Source organism: Epinephelus fuscoguttatus, linkage group LG23 (genome assembly GCF_011397635.1).
Source record: "Epinephelus fuscoguttatus linkage group LG23, E.fuscoguttatus.final_Chr_v1".
Classification (NCBI taxonomy): domain Eukaryota; kingdom Metazoa; phylum Chordata; class Actinopteri; order Perciformes; family Serranidae; genus Epinephelus; species Epinephelus fuscoguttatus.
In genome coordinates this window covers 26,293,587-26,311,406 of record NC_064774.1, presented here as the reverse complement: position 1 = coordinate 26,311,406, position 17,820 = coordinate 26,293,587, and the positions used below count along the sequence as shown (strand labels likewise).

Sequence of the window (17,820 nt, the reverse complement as noted above, 5' to 3'; positions counted from 1 at the left end):
ATAAATATACAAGTAAATAACTGCTGGCATATATGCAGATCACATTTGACTAATGACTTGGGATGTCTGCCAAATTTTCAACAAAAATAGGAAACCGACAAACCTGAAATAACCCAGCGAAGCATCTTATACACCTTCAGAGTATTAATTGCAAATACAAATGGAAAATTGTTGAGTTCGAATCATCTGTGCAACTTTTTTCTTTAATTCATTATTTGACTTCAAATAAATTTGAATGATGCTCATGCATATTAACAGGGGCTTTTTTAAGTTGCACACACAGTCTGTATATAATACTTCACTGACTTTTTCCTCTGTGAAAATGTCTCATCCTTGGAATCCATTTTTAAAGCAGTCATCAGCATTTTAAGTCTTCCTTCCTGTCTCTCCCAGGGGCACAGAGGAGGTTCTGCAAGCTCTAGAGGACAACATGGTTATTCTGTCCACAATGAAAGCTTCTCGGTTTGTCAAAGCCTTTGAGCAGGAGGTGGACAGCTGGGAATGGCGGCTGTCCCAGGTGCTGGAAGTCATCGAGATGATCCTCACTGTGCAACGTCAGTGGATTTATCTGGAGGTACAAGAAACACACTAACAAATACTGTCAGTGTGTTTCAGCATTGTTGCCAGTCTGCATTCTAAGGAACACCTGAAGAGTCAATGCATTGATTAAAATATCCCTCCCTGGTTTTAGTTTTCTCACCATTGTTTTCTTACTGTCATCAGTTCAGTAAACCATCACCTCTTTTCCACTCTATAATATACCATTTACATTACCATACTGCAATCTTTTGATGTCACTTTCCATTTTTTTAATTTCTATCATCCCTCTAGAACATTTTCCAAGGAAAGGACATCAGGGAGCAGCTGCCTCAAGAGTGCAAAGACTTTGAAGACGTCAGTTGTAGTTGGAAGACCATCCTGGGCCGACTCCACAAGGATAACAATGCCTTGAGGGGAACACACCACCCTGGTATGACAACATGCTTCATGTTTCTTGTAAGATCATTCTGATATCAAAACCATTCATAGAGTCAAACCATCGGATTGGGGGGGGGGACGTCTTTCAAATTTCATGAATTCAGGGGCCTATACATAAGTTGTAAATTTGTGTTGCATTCAAGAACATATGATTAAAAATAGTTGGGAAGATTTTTAATGTGTTAAGAAACAAACCTGGGATGATGATGACACTGCTGGAGACTTCTTCATAAATAAAACATATGAAAAAATAAATAATATGAATAAAAAAGAATGTTTAGAATTTCACAAAGTCCTCAAATAACCTCTCTTCTCTGTCTCTCAGGATTGCCTGAGAAGCTGACAGAAATGAGTGCCAAGCTGGAGGAGATCCAGAAGGCCCTGGACATGTATCTGGAGACCAAGAGGCAGATCTTCCCAAGATTTTACTTTCTGTCAAATGATGATGTGCTGGAGATCCTTGGCCAGTCGCAGAACCCGGAAGCCATGCAGCCCCACCTGAAAAAGTGTTTTGACAACATCAAGAACCTGCAAATCGAAAAGGCAGGGAACACAAAAATAATCATCAAATTAATCAAAAGCTCTCATACCACAGGGGCCAGTTGCTGCAGTCCTGCATAGGTTAGGTGTATGTAGGGGTGTTTCAAGATATTGAGGACCTCTGTCAGGTGGTCTGGGGATCCTCTCTTGGCACTTTTTTGATAAACAAGCTCTATTTTGATGCATTTTTTATGCATTTTGGCACTATATTTATATTAAAGTTATATTACTGTTTTCATATTATACAGAATCAGACCAATACATTCAGAAAGCTGCCACTGTGTGTGTATGTTTTCTATAGGTCACTGAATCACATGCCACCGGGATGTTCTCTGCCGATGGGGAGTTTATCGAGTTCAAGAGAGTGCCATTAAACAGACCTGTGGAGGTACAGCAGTGATGATTCTGATCATGTTGTTATGTTGATAGATGTGTAGTAGTAATAGCATTGATGCTAATGAATACAACATGGAGAGTTGTGGTGGAGAATGTGAGCACCATTTTGTTTTGTAGGTTTGGCTGTGTGACGTTGAGAAGACCATGCGTATCACACTGAAGGACTGTCTAAGAAGCTGCCTCGAAGCTCTGAAGAAGATGAAAGGACAAAGAGATAAATGGGTCAAAGATTGGCCAGGACAGGTACATTTAGCTTCCTCCTTTTCCTCTCTCACTCTTTCCTCAATTAACCCCTCTCCATTCCCTTTGGTTGTACTTAGTCCATGTCATTGGGAAAAAATAGAATAAAGCTAAAGGTAAAAAAAAAAAAAAAAAAGAGTTACTTGTCTATTCTTCCTATTTTAGATGCTGATCACCGCCAGTCAGATCCAGTGGACCACTGATGTCACTAAATCTCTCATTACCTGCAAGGAAAGAGGTGATATGTCCTCCCTGAAGTCCATGAAGAAGGGACAGGTTTGATTTTTTTTTTTTTTTTTTTTTTGTTGCTTAACTAATCATTTTCAGTCCCATGAATAGCCAACATAATGATGTCAAGAATTAAATGGCTTCCAATAAACTCTTTGGTATGACTGCCTTTGTTTCTCAGGTCTCCATGCTTGAATGCTATTCAGAGATTATCCGTGGCAACCTGTCCAAAGTCCTACGTCTGAAGATTGTAGCGCTGGTCACAGTGGAGGTTCATGCTCGGGATGTCATTGATAAGCTGGCCAAGGCAGGCTGCACTGATGTCAATGCCTTTGAGTGGCTCAGCCAACTGCGACTATACTGGGAGAAGGTATGCTTTGACCAATGCAAGGAAGAAGAACAGACAGGAGATCACGTGGAGAACAGGGGGGAGGTGGAATAGAAAAAAAGAAGAGCACATTAGATACATTTTCATTAATTTCAGTAACAGGTTTTAGTTTTAGTGATGGTCCTTTGCAGCTTTTGCATATGGTCTCTTTGTTAACTTTAATCCCTGCAGAGGACATACACCTTGACACATCTTGTTCTCCCCACTCATTTTGCTGATCTGTCCAATGGCAGCAGTTTTGCTGAGCTGAGATGGGTTGGAAGGAGACAAGAAAACATCCACTACACTCACTTCCTGGTTTGTTTGTTCTCCCAATAGGCTGATTGCATAATCCGACAGACCAACACACACTTCAAGTATGGCTACGAGTACCTGGGCAACTCTGGACGTCTCGTCATCACTCCACTCACTGACAGGTAGCAATCAATCATTTAGTCAGAGAATTTGTGCACCGATAAACAAATGCAACACATCAGTCAGTCTGTCATATCAGTGAATTAATTAATAAGCAATTAATCAACATATTTTACATTTTCTATCTTATTTCTTGCTATTCATATTGAGTATGTGACAACTGATTTACTCCCCCTTTCTGGAGGACAGATTTGCACTGTGATCAGTATCCTGTGTAATTAAATGCCAAGTGAAATAGATAAGAGAAGACAGAAGCTACCATTAGCATTTTTACAGTAGTGTAATCACTAGATCACACCTTCAATCAGTGTGCATTCACAGATGAAAGGCAGCGTTTCCCCACATCATTAGAATCTGTGTTTCTGTCCTGTATTCCTTCTCTGAATTCGGAGGTTTTGGCAGGTCCGTGAATGCAGCGCAGAAGGAACTCTTCATGAGTTTTATTTTTTTTCCTCAACAGCAGTTTGCTGAGTTTGAGTCACAGTGTGGAAACCAGTCAATCAGTTTGATGTCAGATTAATCAGAGCTGATGATATCAGATTGGTGGATTAGAGGAGCAGCTGCTGCAGAGGCAACCAAACTTTTAGACATTAGTGCTGGACTGCTGGGGGTGCGGTTTCCACGGAAACACGGCCGGTTTTATCTGAAGAAGGTTAAAAAAAATGATGGCCTGGTGTTTGTCTGCTCTGTCTGTGCCCAGAGTACGCTCTGTCCTCCGAGAGTGTGGTACTCTGCATAACTGAACGGTATACATATTGCAACAGCGCTCCTGATGAACAATCCAGCTCCAAAAATACTGCTGATAACATGGTGGGCCGCCACACATAGATGAAAGTGTGGGAAAACCTTAGAGGATTAGTGCCAATTAATATGTTAGTGATTGTCATAATGGGCAGATTAATGTTGGATATATTAATTCACATTGGAGACCATCTTGCATATTTCATTTTAAGGTAAAGTATGGAAATATAACAAACATATTTTTTTTTCAGCTTAGACCTTGTTGTTACATCCAAGCCATACAATCAATCTTTTTTTCAAAGTTTCAAAATATGTTAATTTAATTTATTTAATATTGTTTAATAACGAAAATATCCTGTTTATATTTGCGTATAATAAATATTTTTTCTGCATTGAATCAATGTAGAGTAAATGTCTGTAAATGTTTGACTCCATCCAGGTGTTACATGACCCTGACCACAGCACTCCATCTCCATCGGGGGGGCTCTCCTAAAGGCCCAGCTGGTACAGGGAAGACAGAGACAGTGAAGGACTTAGGCAAAGCTCTAGGCATGTACGTCATTGTAGTCAACTGCTCTGAAGGACTAGACTACAAATCCATGGGACGCATGTACTCTGGCCTGGCACAGGTAGGGAAAAGCTACAAGATAAGGGATGATTATGACGATGACTGTAGTTGAAATCGTTATAATGATGGTGATGTCAACCTAAAAAGTAGAACATGCTGTTCATTAAATCTTCTGGTCTAAACTTTTTTTGTTTTGATTTTTAATCGGTAGATTTGCTTTTCGAGGCATGATTTGTATGTATGCCATTGTGTCCACCCTGAATAGACAGGAGCATGGGGGTGCTTCGATGAATTCAACCGAATCAACATCGAGGTGTTGTCGGTAGTGGCCCAGCAGATCCTCTCCATCCTGTCTGCCCTCGCAGCTGGACAATCCAAGTTCTACTTTGAGGGGCAGCGCATACGTCTGGTCTGGTCATGTGGCATCTTTATCACCATGAATCCCGGTAGATCAACACAAATATGAAAATACACTCACTGCATTTCATGTGGATGATATTGTGAAGTACTTTGAGATATCTTCAGAGGATCTTTATATATATGCCGTAGAAATGTGTCATGGATGGCTCTTGGAGTGTCAAAACACATTTATATATTTTTTCTATTTGTATTTTTTTCCCAGGTTACGCTGGTCGTACTGAGCTTCCAGACAACCTGAAGTCCATGTTCAGACCTATCTCCATGGTGGTGCCAGACTCTACTCTAATCGCAGAGATTATACTATTTGGAGAGGGCTTCAACAACTGCAAGGTACTACCACTCAAGGAAATGTTTTACTGGTGATGTGCTGGAAAAGTAATAGTGATAGTAACAGATAAAAGAAGAAAATAGTGTAAGTAAGGTTAGTCCTAGTTTGAGGATGAAAGTCCTAGGTGTGATCTTAGTTGAAGACCTTAAACATTTTCTGCTACAGAAGAATTGTTGATGAAGGGACAGGTATGTTATTGCTTGCTGCTGTATAACAGACTGGTATTTGCACTTAAAATTCATCACATGTATGTTCTAAAGAGGTAAAATGTATTCAGGAGCATGAATGTATTGTAATTCCAAGGAAACCTCTCTTCAGCTCTCACTTCTCAGTAACAAGGCCTTGTCTTTATAGTGGATGTATCTGTTTAATGAATTCGGTCTGGGTGCTATTTTTACCCTGTACACTGTTCTGAATACTCACTGATTTCTAAAGTATATCTTGTTGAATTATCACAGCCATAATGAAACATTCCTCCGTCTTTTATGTGAAGAGCTCAGGCAATCAGCAGATGAGATTGAGTTCTTCTACACTGATAGAGATGCAATATCATCAAATCAATCTGATGGATTCTATTAGAGATGCACTGCTTGCCTTTTCATCAAAGCTACAGACTTAAAGAGGGTTTATTTATTTATATATTTATCAAGGTTTTTAACACACTATTCTTATAATTGCACTATACGTGCCAAGTAAAGTGATGTTTGGAAAATGTAAGTAGCTGGAGCCTCTGCTGAACATAGATCAGCGGTTGGTGTTGATTCATCTATTTTATTACATCACTGGTTTGAAGTAAGTAAGTACTGGTCTGGGATCAGTGTCTGACTGGGATTTGGTGCAGGGCCAAGGTTGTAAGAACCTTTGTGTGTGTGTGTGTGTGTGTGTGTGTGTGTACAAAATTGCTGATTACCACAGACACTTGATTTCCCGAGGCCGGAGCTGAAGCTGAATTACTGCTGAGTCACCAGGGAGCTCTTATAGTTTACTCCACTATCTATGTGTGTGTTTATTGTGAGGGAGATGACAGAGTTTGTGTGCATTAGTGTACATACTATACATGCTTGCCACTGAGTGATGAGAAAGGGCGATGTAGTGTGTAAGCTTCCTAATCTTTGTGTGTTTAAGGAGATCCTAATTATCTCTTGCTCGTGAACATGAAGGTATATGTTGCTCCTTGGAGATTTCAACAAAATCCAACACTGCTGCTCACACAGACAGACAAATGCACATCCTAGGCTGAATGATTTTCTTGTCATGCTCTCTTTTGCTGCAATGCAAGCTGGCTGTATGGTTCTACAGATGTAATACTTGGTGATGTGTTTTTGATGACCACTGAAGCAGGGAATGGAAAGTGATGGAGTTGTGTTCATTGACATGCATTACTGGTACACTGCCCTGCGAAGTCATCTCTGGTTTATACTGCAAATTTTAACACAATTTAAGGTGACATTCACACTTCTTTTTCTGTCCGTCCTCATGTCTTAATTTATTGTCTCTGTCTTTATGTCACTCAGTGTCACTCTACCTCTCGTCTTTGTCCTTATAGATCCTGGCTAAGAAAGTGTTCACCCTGTACTCCCTGGCAGTACAGCAGCTGTCTAAACAAGACCACTATGACTTTGGCCTGCGTGCTCTCACCTCCTTGCTTCGCTATGCTGGAAGGAAGCGGCGCTCTTGCCCCAACGTTCCTGATGAAGGAGTAGGTCTCTCTCATGTAAAATAAACCAATATGCTGGTATCCATACTCAAAATTAAGCTCACAATTTCAGTCAGGTGTCCATATGAACATTTCAAAAAGGATTTGCTCACTGTAATCATTCCTGTTCATACTGGCCATTAAAATATCCATTCAGCAATCTGAGTTAGTCAAATCAAGTGGATGTCTCACATAGTTTAAGTTTCTGCGCCTCCACTGCAGATCAGCAAGGAAACACTGTCTGATGAAACAGACAGAGGGAATTTCATACTGAACAGACTAACATCCATATGAATAGCAGGCAGTTGTGATGACTGATGATGAGGTGAATGTGAACCCAAGCTGAGCTGTCATCTCTCTGTAAGCATTCTGTCTTACTGCAATGTCAAATCATAGGAGAACCAGCATGTGTACATTTAACTTCTGTCTTTCCCTCTTAGATGAACTGAATCTTTCCATGGGGAATGTGATCATGACTGAATCTGCCTTTTTTTCTCCATCCTCAGATCCTGCTAATGGCTATGAAGGATATGAACATTGCTAAGCTGACTTCCACTGATGTGCCGCTGTTTAATGGGATCATCCAAGACTTGTTCCCTGCTGTGGAAACCCCCGTTATAGACTATGGCAAGGTAAGTCAGCAGTCAAGATCAGCATTACTGCAAAGGAGTAGTGTTTTGTCATGTTTGGTCTCACTGTATGACAATGTCCCTTGTTCTCTAATCCCAAAATATATAAAAAAAAAAATAATGGACTATAGTTAATTTGCCCCAGATATTGTCCAAATAGCTGTCAGCTCCTCTTAATATTCATTGTAGCATCAATATATACATAAGCAGCTCTTATTAATACTCACACTGTCACGCTCAGCAATAAGACAACATTTACATGTAGATGCCACTGTTGTCACTTCATCTGCTGTCTAACTTTGTCTGTCTGCCTTTGTATATGGCTGTCTCTTTAATTTTGGTGGGCAGGATAAATTGATTATACAGACATGAATCATCACATCATTGCAACCACACACTGAGCACACAAATGCAGGCTGATTATTTGATGCAACTTTGATGTTGCATTTTTCCTTGATGCTGTGTACCTTGTCTGTCTCAACTGTAAAAAGCAGATTGCAATTTTTGAGATTACAGACATTTGGAAAAAGAAGAGAAAAAGAGTTAGATACATGGATGGGATAGTGTCTTGGTCCACACATCTTTTTTAGTGTGCCCTTCCCCAGTGCCCATGTGTATATGTTTTATTTATATGCTTGTGTAATATGTTGGAGAGCATACAGGTGATTTTCTGTGTGTTCATGTCTGAATGCATTTTTCCGCACGTGTTTATATGTGGTTGAGTCTATCGTGGCGCATATTTGCCATGTGTTTGTGTATGTGTTTGTTTGTCTGTTCAGGTGAATGATGTAGCCTGTGGGTTAGATTGGCAGCTAAAATGAGGGAAATGCTAATGGCAATGTGGCAAGGAAATCTTAGGCTGTGTGTTTGTTTTTTTTCTGTGTATGAAGAGAAAACTAAAAGTAGTGTGCACCTTTCTGTGGGAAGATCACCTCAGTACTATGAAATGTTTGATGAGCCATTATTTTGTAATCTTGTACTGTGAGAGCATAAGAGAACATACAATCTGTAAAAATTGATCTATGAATTTGGTGCTGTATGTGCACAGCCACATATAGATAAAACCCCAAAATGGACAAACTTAATTCAACTTGACTTAATGTCACAGTCAATATATCATAATGTTCTGTATCTTTTTATTTTGCTGCAGTTGAAGGAGGCTATTGAGGTGGCACTTCGTCAGAGTGGTTTGCAGGTGACTCCTTTTACCTTGACCAAAGTCATTCAGCTGTATGAGACCAAAAACTCTCGACACTCCTCTGTGCTGGTGGGCAAGACGGGCAGCGCCAAGAGTGTCACCTGGAGGACTCTGCAGATTGCCCTCAATTCTCTGCACCACAAGGGAGTGCCTGATTTCCAGCTGGTCCAGGTGGGTGTGGATGGAACAGAGAACACTGTAATTTAATGGTTGATAATGCTGCTTTAATCAAAAGGAACATTACTGGGGCTCACTTTGAGTAAGTCAAGAATGTTCCTTTCCAAATCTGGCTCTAAAATGAGGTATTTATGCAAATGATTGAATGAGTGGTTTGCTTGACCTGTTTACTGTCAATCAGAATCACAGTTATCTTCTCTTCTTACTACTCTCTCTACCCTAACTTAGTACCAGGCCCAAACGGAATCTGTGATTCCTAGTTTTACCTCTTACTGTCTCTTGTTCTCTTTTTTTCCCCACAGTGCTCTTTGTATATCTATTTCTGGTGTCTCATGTCAGCCTCACCTCTCCCTGGTTCTCAATTTCTATCTCTCTGTTCCTCACTCCCTTATTATGTATTATTATTATTATACGTGCTTGTGATCCTATAACCAAAGCGACAGTACACACTCTATGCCTCAGTTAAGCTTCCCACACGTGAGCTGAGGTGTCATTGCGATAAGGAAATGTTTGGATCTTTTATACTCGGGTTTGCAAGTTTCTGCTTGCAGCAAACAGATATTTTCCCAAATTCTAGGGGGCAGTGTATTGAAAACTCACAGCCTGATTTCTCCATTTCCTTTTCCCTTTCACATAGTTAGAAAATGTTTGATGTGCACAGACACGACAAAACCTGCTGCATGTGACCCCTGTGAAGGGCCATGTCTTATAAGGTGTGATGTCACACTGGCCGTGTGGACACTTGTGACCCTCGCAGATGCATCAAGCATAAATCAAGCTATAGCCTACAAGATTTAATAAACTAGTCTGACAGTGATCACCTCACTTATGCGTTCCAGTTTGTTTATTATAAGTACATAAAAAGTGAAAATCCAGTTGTTCAAATGGTATTAAAATGTATGTATGCGCTTTTAACTCACTTGCTACAATAAGATCAGAGGCCAAAATTTTTTTTACATTTGGCAAAATGATGCTCTTGTTGTTTCATAATTGCTGTCGTCTCTAATTATGATCTTCCATTTGTGAATCACTTTTTGTTTTTCATCTTCTCTCACATGCCACTGTCTCCGTGGCACAACAGGATTATCCTCTGAACCCCAAGGCAATGAGTCTGGGTGAGCTGTATGGCGAAAATAACCTGTCCACCAATGAGCGGACTGACGGAGTGCTGTCTTCCCTCATGAGATCAGCCTGCGCAGGTGCTGACACCAAAAACACACAATGCTGTTCATACTACTTCTGGTATAATTGAATACACACTAGGGAATTCTTACTCTGGCCATATCCCATTCCTATTTCTAAACTCCAGCTCAATATAAACCACATTTTACATTATCTAATAGAGTATGCATACATGCACAAGTCTTATTTACCCTCAGGCTGAATTAAACTCTGACTAAACAGGCGTAGGGTCCAGAGAGGAAAGTAGGATGGCAGGTAGCTTTTTTTCCTTGCCAGACTTTTGGCTGCTGTAATGAAGCTACTGGGAGAATAGTTTTATTTGATTGAGCTCACAACGTGAAAATGTTTCATATAGTATTACTTTGCCATGCAGTACACAAACTGGTATGCAATAACCCCTTTTTGTGGTCTTCCTGTGGTCAGTATGTAACTACTCTTCAAACCACAATGCCACGATTGAAAGTAATTTTTTTAAATGAAAATGTGAACTGGAAAGCATTACATGGACATATTGATCTAGGCATTACATATGTTACAGTACATTTACATGTCCCTTCTTATTTTCTATCACACACTTCATCTCTCCATCCTTTAGATGAGAAACCAGACGAGAAGTGGATTGTGTTTGACGGGCCTGTTGACACACTGTGGATAGAAAGTATGAACTCTGTTATGGATGACAACAAGGTGCTCACGCTCATTAATGGAGAAAGAATCTCCATGCCTGAACAGGTGAGAACAGAAGTGGAAACCGGACTTGTGGGCATTTTTTCATGGCTTATATTTTGACTTTTAATAGTAGGAAAAGCACAGGTGTTACCTACATTAATGATGGCTCTGTTCTATTGAAGTGCCCCAGCATGACATGACAGTGAGACAGCATGCATAAAACCAGGACCCTGGAATTAAAGCAGCTAGAATTAAATAAATTTATTAATTTATTTGTTCTGGGCAGCAACTAAGAATTCAAATTCAAAGAAAACAAACTGGGCTGTTTTGGTCTCTGTTTAGTACATTTCACAAGACAAAAGCTCAAAGACAGGCTAAGATTAATAGCTTCAAACTAAGAAGGAGCCAGAACATTCAAGTGGCTTGATCCATTTAGCTGACAGTCTGGCTCATGTAAGAAATGGAACAAAGTGACAGCCAACAAATTGCCACCATGTCTGTGTGTTTTACATGGTTAAGAGAGAAAGGAAGCTTTCAGTGAAATTTATTTTACAAACTGAAGAGTTGAAAAACACAATTGTCTTTAGACAAGTATGTCTGACATGCTGACAATAAGCATTAATGTGCGTGATCAAAAAGTCATTGTTTTTGGGTAATTAACGTCACTACTTTGAAACTGATGTCAGTATTCTGTCTCTTGAGAAGAGAGCCTAATAACATTAAAATGTAACTGATACAGTAACAGTAGCTTGGTGTAATAAATCAGAATAACATATTATTTTACTGTGCAAACACACATAATGCACACTCTGTGGACACAAATCTTTCATTTGAGGAGAACATTTCTGTCTATCTGTTACTGTATCATAGTCAGCCATGCACAGTAAGACAATCACAGCAGAGAAATTATTTGTATATTCTTCTGTCACAGGTGTCATTGCTGTTTGAAGTGGAGAACCTGGCAATGGCCTCTCCAGCTACAGTGTCTCGTTGTGGGATGGTCTACAATGACTATAGTGATCTGGGATGGAAACCTTTTGTTCAGTCCTGGCTGGACAAGCGACACAAGGTACAGTGCATTCACTCTTGATAACTTGTGGTCTTAGTCTTTTTTAGGATTACATTTATCAGAAGAACATAAGAACATTTTTATGAATGACACCCATTTTATTTCCTTATTTTTTGGAACCCTTTCTGTTTCATCTCCATCTATTGATCCCTCAATTGCTCCATTACTCCCCAGGCTGAAGTGGACCATTTAAAGCGCTTGTTTGAGAAATACATAGAGAGCACACTGAACTTTAAGAAGAGCAACTGTAAGGAGCTGATTCCCATCACCGAGCTTAATGGAGTAACCTCTCTCTGCCGCCTCTATGACTCCCTGGCCACATCCAGCAATGGGGTATGACAACTAGAATGCAATTTGTAACCTCCACTGCACATTATGAGCCCTCCCACGGACAACCATTTTCTAGCACACCTTAAATGTTTATTATTATGGCTGGTGACTGAAATTAAGCCGTAAATTTTAAAAACACGTAATGTTCTTCCTTGCTCTAGGTGAACACTTCGGACACAGAAAACTCTGGTAGGATAGTGGAGCTTTGGTTCATCTTCAGCCTTATCTGGTCTATCTGTGCCTCTGTTGATGAGGATGGACGTAAGAGGATGGACAGCTTCCTACGGGAGATGGAGGGCAACTTCCCCATCAAGGTCTTCTGTAGAGCTTGATATTTGTTTACACGTTAATGATTTACAAAGTCACTAAAATGGCACATTCTCTCCTCTCTAGTTTGCTTGCTTGACCAGTGAGGTGTACTGCAGAATGCATCTGCTTTGGCTAAATTATGTTTTGCAAAAAAGTAAAAAGAAAACGAATAGAGCTACCAGAATATATATGTTTGAATGGCTTTTGCAGGCTAGGGGTCTGGTACCAACATTCTCACCTTTAATGCAAACTTTTTCAGGACACAGTTTATGAGTACTATGTGGACACCAAGAAAAAAACCTGGGCTTCTTTTCAAGATAAGCTGCCAAAGGGCTGGCGATACAATGCCAAGTAAGTAATCAGCTGGTCTTATATTTCTGACATCAGCTGTTATATGTATATATGTGTGAGTGTGAGGATGTTTTTTTCATTACACTCTGCAAATCCAGTTACTTTTACTTTTGAAACTGAATGCATATTAGATGGTAACACCACTAACATGTAAAATACATCTATATCTCTCCTTCCTGCAGTGCACCATTTTATAAGATTATGGTTCCTACCGTGGACACAGTTCGCTACAACTTCCTGGTTAAGGCTCTGGTGTTGGGTCAGTACCCAGTGCTGCTCACTGGACCAGTGGGCACCGGTAAAACCTCAGTGGCCCAGAGCATCCTGCAGGGCCTGGATAACAAGTGGACTGCACTGACTGTCAACATGTCTTCACAGGTTGGGGCCTTTGCATGGTCTGTGTGTCTGTGTATGCCATGTCCTTGTTCTTCTATCTTTGGGGGGAAAAAAATTTAATTGCATGTGTTTGCCGCCTTGTTTCCCTGTGCCAGACATTTCTAGCCCTATGTTTGGTCTCCTGACAGAAAAAGATGGGATATAAGTACCACGATATGGATTTATATTTTTAATATCCTGTTTGTCCACCAGGTGACAACATACATGCTGTCATAGACTTTAATTTATAGAGGCCACACATGCACAAAATTCACTCACATATGCACATCTTTGCACACACATCTTATCTGTCAGCTAAATATAACTTTGGGCAAGCCACCTTCACTCGCAGCATGAGACTGCCTCCATCCTACCCCATCATGACTTTGAATAGCCTCCATCTCAGCTTCACTACAATTAGAGTAAAAGTGCAGCGTGCAGCTCTAAGGTGGACGTCAGTGCTGAATAGCAGTGATGAAGGGATAATAGAGAGCCAGGGATGATGGAGGCATTCATCAACCCCGCACTTTTACCACTATCACCGTCATCACCATCACCAACCTGGCAGCTCTCTCCCCCCACCATTTTTCCCTCCTCTCTCTTTTACATCTGTGTCATTTCCTGCCATTTGAATCGATTCATAAATATTTTGGGATAAGTGGCTCCGTATTAATCTTTTTTCTCTCTGCCTTTCCCCAATTCTCTTTCCTTCATACACTCTGCTGCCTTTAGTTCATTTGCACATCTGCAATGTTCAGCTCTTGCCTGTAAGTGGTTGACTACTTGCCATTTCAGTCTGTTACGCAGTAATACTTCTTCTTTCCTTATGTTCCCCAGTGTTGTCATTCATATGTCAGCAAGCACTGATGTAAACTACTCATGTTTGGATGTCAGTAAATGCTGTATTTTACATGCAGCATTCAGTGAACAGTTTATTTCTGCATTGATAAGATTACATTGTTATATCAATATCTCACAAACTGTAACAAAATTTTCTTCTCCATAGCAGGATTTACAATCTCATAAGATGAATACAATTGGTACGCAATGAAACATATAATTTCGTATTTTCTGTATCTTTGTCTCTCTCTCTGTGTATCTGTCACTCTCCAGACCACCTCCAACAACATCCAGGCCATTGTGGAGAGCCGCATTGAGAAGAGATTCAAAGGCGTGTTTGTACCAGCAGGTGGGAAGCGTCTGCTGTGGTTTCTGGACGACCTCAACATGCCAGCTCACGACCTGTTTGGCTCCCAGCCACCGCTGGAACTGCTGCGCCTCTGGATAGACTATGGCTTCTGGTATGACCGCCAGAAACAGACTGTAAAGTTTGTCAAGGTGAGGAATGGCACTTTTTATGAGGGCTGGAGTGACATCTGTATTTAGGTGCCTCCTTCATAATTACCTCTCAATTACCATTCTTTCTCAGCATGTGGTACAAGCTTTACATGTGTGATATGTTCTTGTCATAGATGTGTGTTATGTACTATTTAATTCTGCTGTCTTTTGTGCATGTGTGTATGTATCTGCTTTGTTAGGACATGTTCTTGTTGGCGTCCATGGGGCCTCCTGGTGGAGGGAGGACTCACATCTCTGGCCGCTTACAGAGACGATTCAATCTCATCAATATGACCTTTCCTCATGTAAGTCCTGCTGAATATTTAGCCCTCCTGTCCTCTCTTTTACCACTAAAGACTTAAGCTGACAAAATTATTGTAATAAATTTTTCTAATACTTTTGTTGCTCTCCCCACATATTGCTCACTCCCTCTTCAGCTCACCTCTTTTCTCATTCCAGTCTTTTTTAGCTATTTGGTCGTTCTTCATCTCTGTTTTGTGTTCCTCTCAACCTTTACCGGACCATCTTTTTTTCAGCACTTAGATGTGCCTCTCTTGACTCCTCTCCTCACCCTGCTTTAGTATTGCCACAAGTGAACATACGTACATTTGCTTTGGAAAATGAATGGAGCCATATTGCATTCGGCATGTGAGCACCTGTAAACACTCGAATTGCCTTGACTCATGAATGTGTGAAGTGGACAACATGAAATGGAATTAGTACACCCCTTAGAAAATTCCTATTCTGCTATTCTTTCTGTTGAAAAAACACAGCTTTGAAATCTGTGTGTTTAATTGACATGGCTGTGTCGATTACAAGATGTACCAGACTTGAACAGACTTGTCTTTTCTGCATGCAGGAGTCCCAGATCAGGCGAATCTACAGTACCATGATCAACCAAAAGCTACAAGGCTTTAAAGAGGAGGTGACGCCCATTGGAGAAATTCTGACTCAGGCCACTTTAGAACTGTATCAAGCTGTTACAGCTCGTTTTCTTCCCACTCCGGCCAAGATCCACTACCTCTTCAACCTCAGAGATATCTCCAAGGTATGAAATCATACATAAAGATGGGTTAGATCATACCCACAGCACACACATACATACAGTACCTAGAATATGTTTCCAAGACAATACAAGTGGAGCCTCTTTCAAAAAGGGAGTTTAATTGTACTGACCCTCACATTAGTATCATTGGCCATGGTAACATTTTATCTTGAAATTTACTATTTAACTTAACCTGTTTAATTATATAATTTTGGTTAAAATACTTAATCTGCATGATAAAATGTGAGATGATACATCTATCTTTTTTATCTATGTCTAGGTGTTTCAAGGTCTGCTAAGAGCTCACCCAGACTACCATGATACCAAAAACAACATCACCAGACTATGGGTCCATGAGTGCTTCAGGTAACCAAAAATCTTTGACCTTTTCACAGTCATATAGCCTATTTACTACACCTCTAGCCTCATTATGAGAGAGTCATCATCACACCAAAACACCGGTGCCTTTGTTGTGTATCAATTGGATAATATTTGATGGTGACTTTCTGTTGTTGATTTCAGGGTTTTCTCAGACCGGCTTGTAGATCACAGTGACATGGAGGCCTTTGTTGCATTGCTGGGAGAGAAACTGGGCACACTCTTTGACCTCACATTCCACAGCATCTGCCACAACAAACAGCCGCCGATATTTGGTACATTTATTACTGGACGCTCACACGCACACACACTGCTATGTCACTGTCACACCAATGAATGTAAAAATACTCTAACATCTCAGATTTTAAATTGGTATTATGAAACTGTAAGACTAATGACTGAGAAGATACAAATGTGTTTGTGTTTATTTCTGTGTGTGCGTGTGTGTGTCAGGTGATTTCCTAAGTGAGTCTCGTGTGTATGAGGACCTACTGGACATGAAGGATCTCAAGAAGTTCATGGAGACTCAGCTGGAGGACTACAGCCTGACACCTGGTGTAGTGCCAATGAGTCTGGTGCTCTTCCAAGATGCCATTGAACACAGTGCGTCTGAGAACACAACACACACATTTAAATTGACACACAGTGCAGAAAATTCCCCTGATGTTTCAACCCACAGCGTCAGTTCCGCCTATCACACTCTGTCCTGTCAATCCAGCACATCCACAATCAATATAAGATGTCCTCGTCAGCTTTACTCTGATGTGTCATTGCTGTGTTCACTGTTTGCCAGTTTTATGATTCAGGCCCAGTTTGAGGCTCCTTTGAAAATCACAGCATGAGGCACAGCTAAAAGCTACCCTGTAGCTGAGAGAGAGAAGGCCTCTCTACACACTGCTGTCAATCTGCCACTTTAATACACGCCACTGCAAATCAGTAACACTACATGACTGTAGAAACATCATGGGTCAACACTAGTTGTTTGTGTTGTTGGTGTGTATGTGTGCAGCGACTTCCAGGCATATTGAAGCTCTTTGAAGCTCTATGTCAACATGAGAACAAATTGCAAACTGTTACAGGATTCTTGCAGATCCTAAAAAATCTTCAATGGCATTGCATTAATTAATCTAAATGTACGGCGTTGAGCGGTATTACAATTTCTTAAATCAATCTGTCAAGTCTTATAAAAGCAAGAACATGGGAAGTAGGACTTTTTATATTTTTTTATTGTGTGTTATGTTTTTTCTTCTTTCAGCTTTTCAGTTTTGGTTCTCATAGAATTGGTGTTAAATTTCATTCTGAGTGGCATTTAAAGTCTTAAGTCTAAATCTAGCTTGCCTTTAAATGTAGAAACTCACTCATGTCACATGCAAATATGAATAATAATAACATGCTGATATGAGGACAAAGCATCTGAATATTTGTAAGAAATTCTTGCTGGTTGTACAGGCCACACATAGGACAGTTAGAAGAATGCTGTCAATAAAGGATTTCAGATGAAGTTTATGATATAGATAGTATTTGTGTTGTCCATCCACAGTAACCCGTGTAGTACGTGTGATCAGTCAGCTCAGGGGCAATATGCTGCTGGTTGGCATTGGGGGCTCTGGTAGACAGAGCCTGTCTAAGATGGCCGCCTTCATCTGTGAATACCAAGTGTTTCAAGTGGAAGTCACCAAGCAGTACCGGAAACAGGAGTTTAGAGAAGGTGAGATCAAACACACTACTTTTACATTCACCGATGTTTGAGTAAAGGAAAGCACAGCTGTATCTAATGCATTCTGCTCTGGAGGTAATCCCTGTTGTCTGGAAATTAAACAAGGAAAACTCAAA

General features: G+C 40.4%; 1 protein-coding gene across 4 annotated transcripts in view; it reads left to right on the top strand.

Annotated features, from left to right (window-relative positions):
- Positions 1–17,820, top strand: part of dnah2 (dynein, axonemal, heavy chain 2) — a 63,148-nt gene that overhangs the window by 20,626 nt on the left and 24,702 nt on the right. For all 4 annotated transcript variants that reach the window (XR_007448605.1, XM_049568483.1, XM_049568482.1 and 1 more), the window contains exons 29-56: positions 394–574; positions 832–970; positions 1,304–1,521; positions 1,820–1,906; positions 2,032–2,157; positions 2,320–2,430; positions 2,564–2,752; positions 3,089–3,186; positions 4,365–4,554; positions 4,759–4,939; positions 5,116–5,243; positions 6,788–6,940; positions 7,444–7,569; positions 8,717–8,935; positions 10,023–10,140; positions 10,719–10,855; positions 11,724–11,861; positions 12,036–12,194; positions 12,353–12,505; positions 12,760–12,851; positions 13,034–13,229; positions 14,340–14,564; positions 14,765–14,869; positions 15,424–15,612; positions 15,890–15,975; positions 16,132–16,262; positions 16,441–16,590; positions 17,528–17,695. Coding sequence is in view for 3 of the 4 variants with exons in the window: in XM_049568483.1 (XP_049424440.1) it covers positions 394–574; positions 832–970; positions 1,304–1,521; positions 1,820–1,906; positions 2,032–2,157; positions 2,320–2,430; positions 2,564–2,752; positions 3,089–3,186; positions 4,365–4,554; positions 4,759–4,939; positions 5,116–5,243; positions 6,788–6,940; positions 7,444–7,569; positions 8,717–8,935; positions 10,023–10,140; positions 10,719–10,855; positions 11,724–11,861; positions 12,036–12,194; positions 12,353–12,505; positions 12,760–12,851; positions 13,034–13,229; positions 14,340–14,564; positions 14,765–14,869; positions 15,424–15,612; positions 15,890–15,975; positions 16,132–16,262; positions 16,441–16,590; positions 17,528–17,695 (4,193 nt within the window). In the remaining variant the exon portion in view is untranslated. The remainder of the gene's footprint in view (positions 1–393; positions 575–831; positions 971–1,303; positions 1,522–1,819; positions 1,907–2,031; positions 2,158–2,319; positions 2,431–2,563; positions 2,753–3,088; positions 3,187–4,364; positions 4,555–4,758; positions 4,940–5,115; positions 5,244–6,787; positions 6,941–7,443; positions 7,570–8,716; positions 8,936–10,022; positions 10,141–10,718; positions 10,856–11,723; positions 11,862–12,035; positions 12,195–12,352; positions 12,506–12,759; positions 12,852–13,033; positions 13,230–14,339; positions 14,565–14,764; positions 14,870–15,423; positions 15,613–15,889; positions 15,976–16,131; positions 16,263–16,440; positions 16,591–17,527; positions 17,696–17,820) is intronic.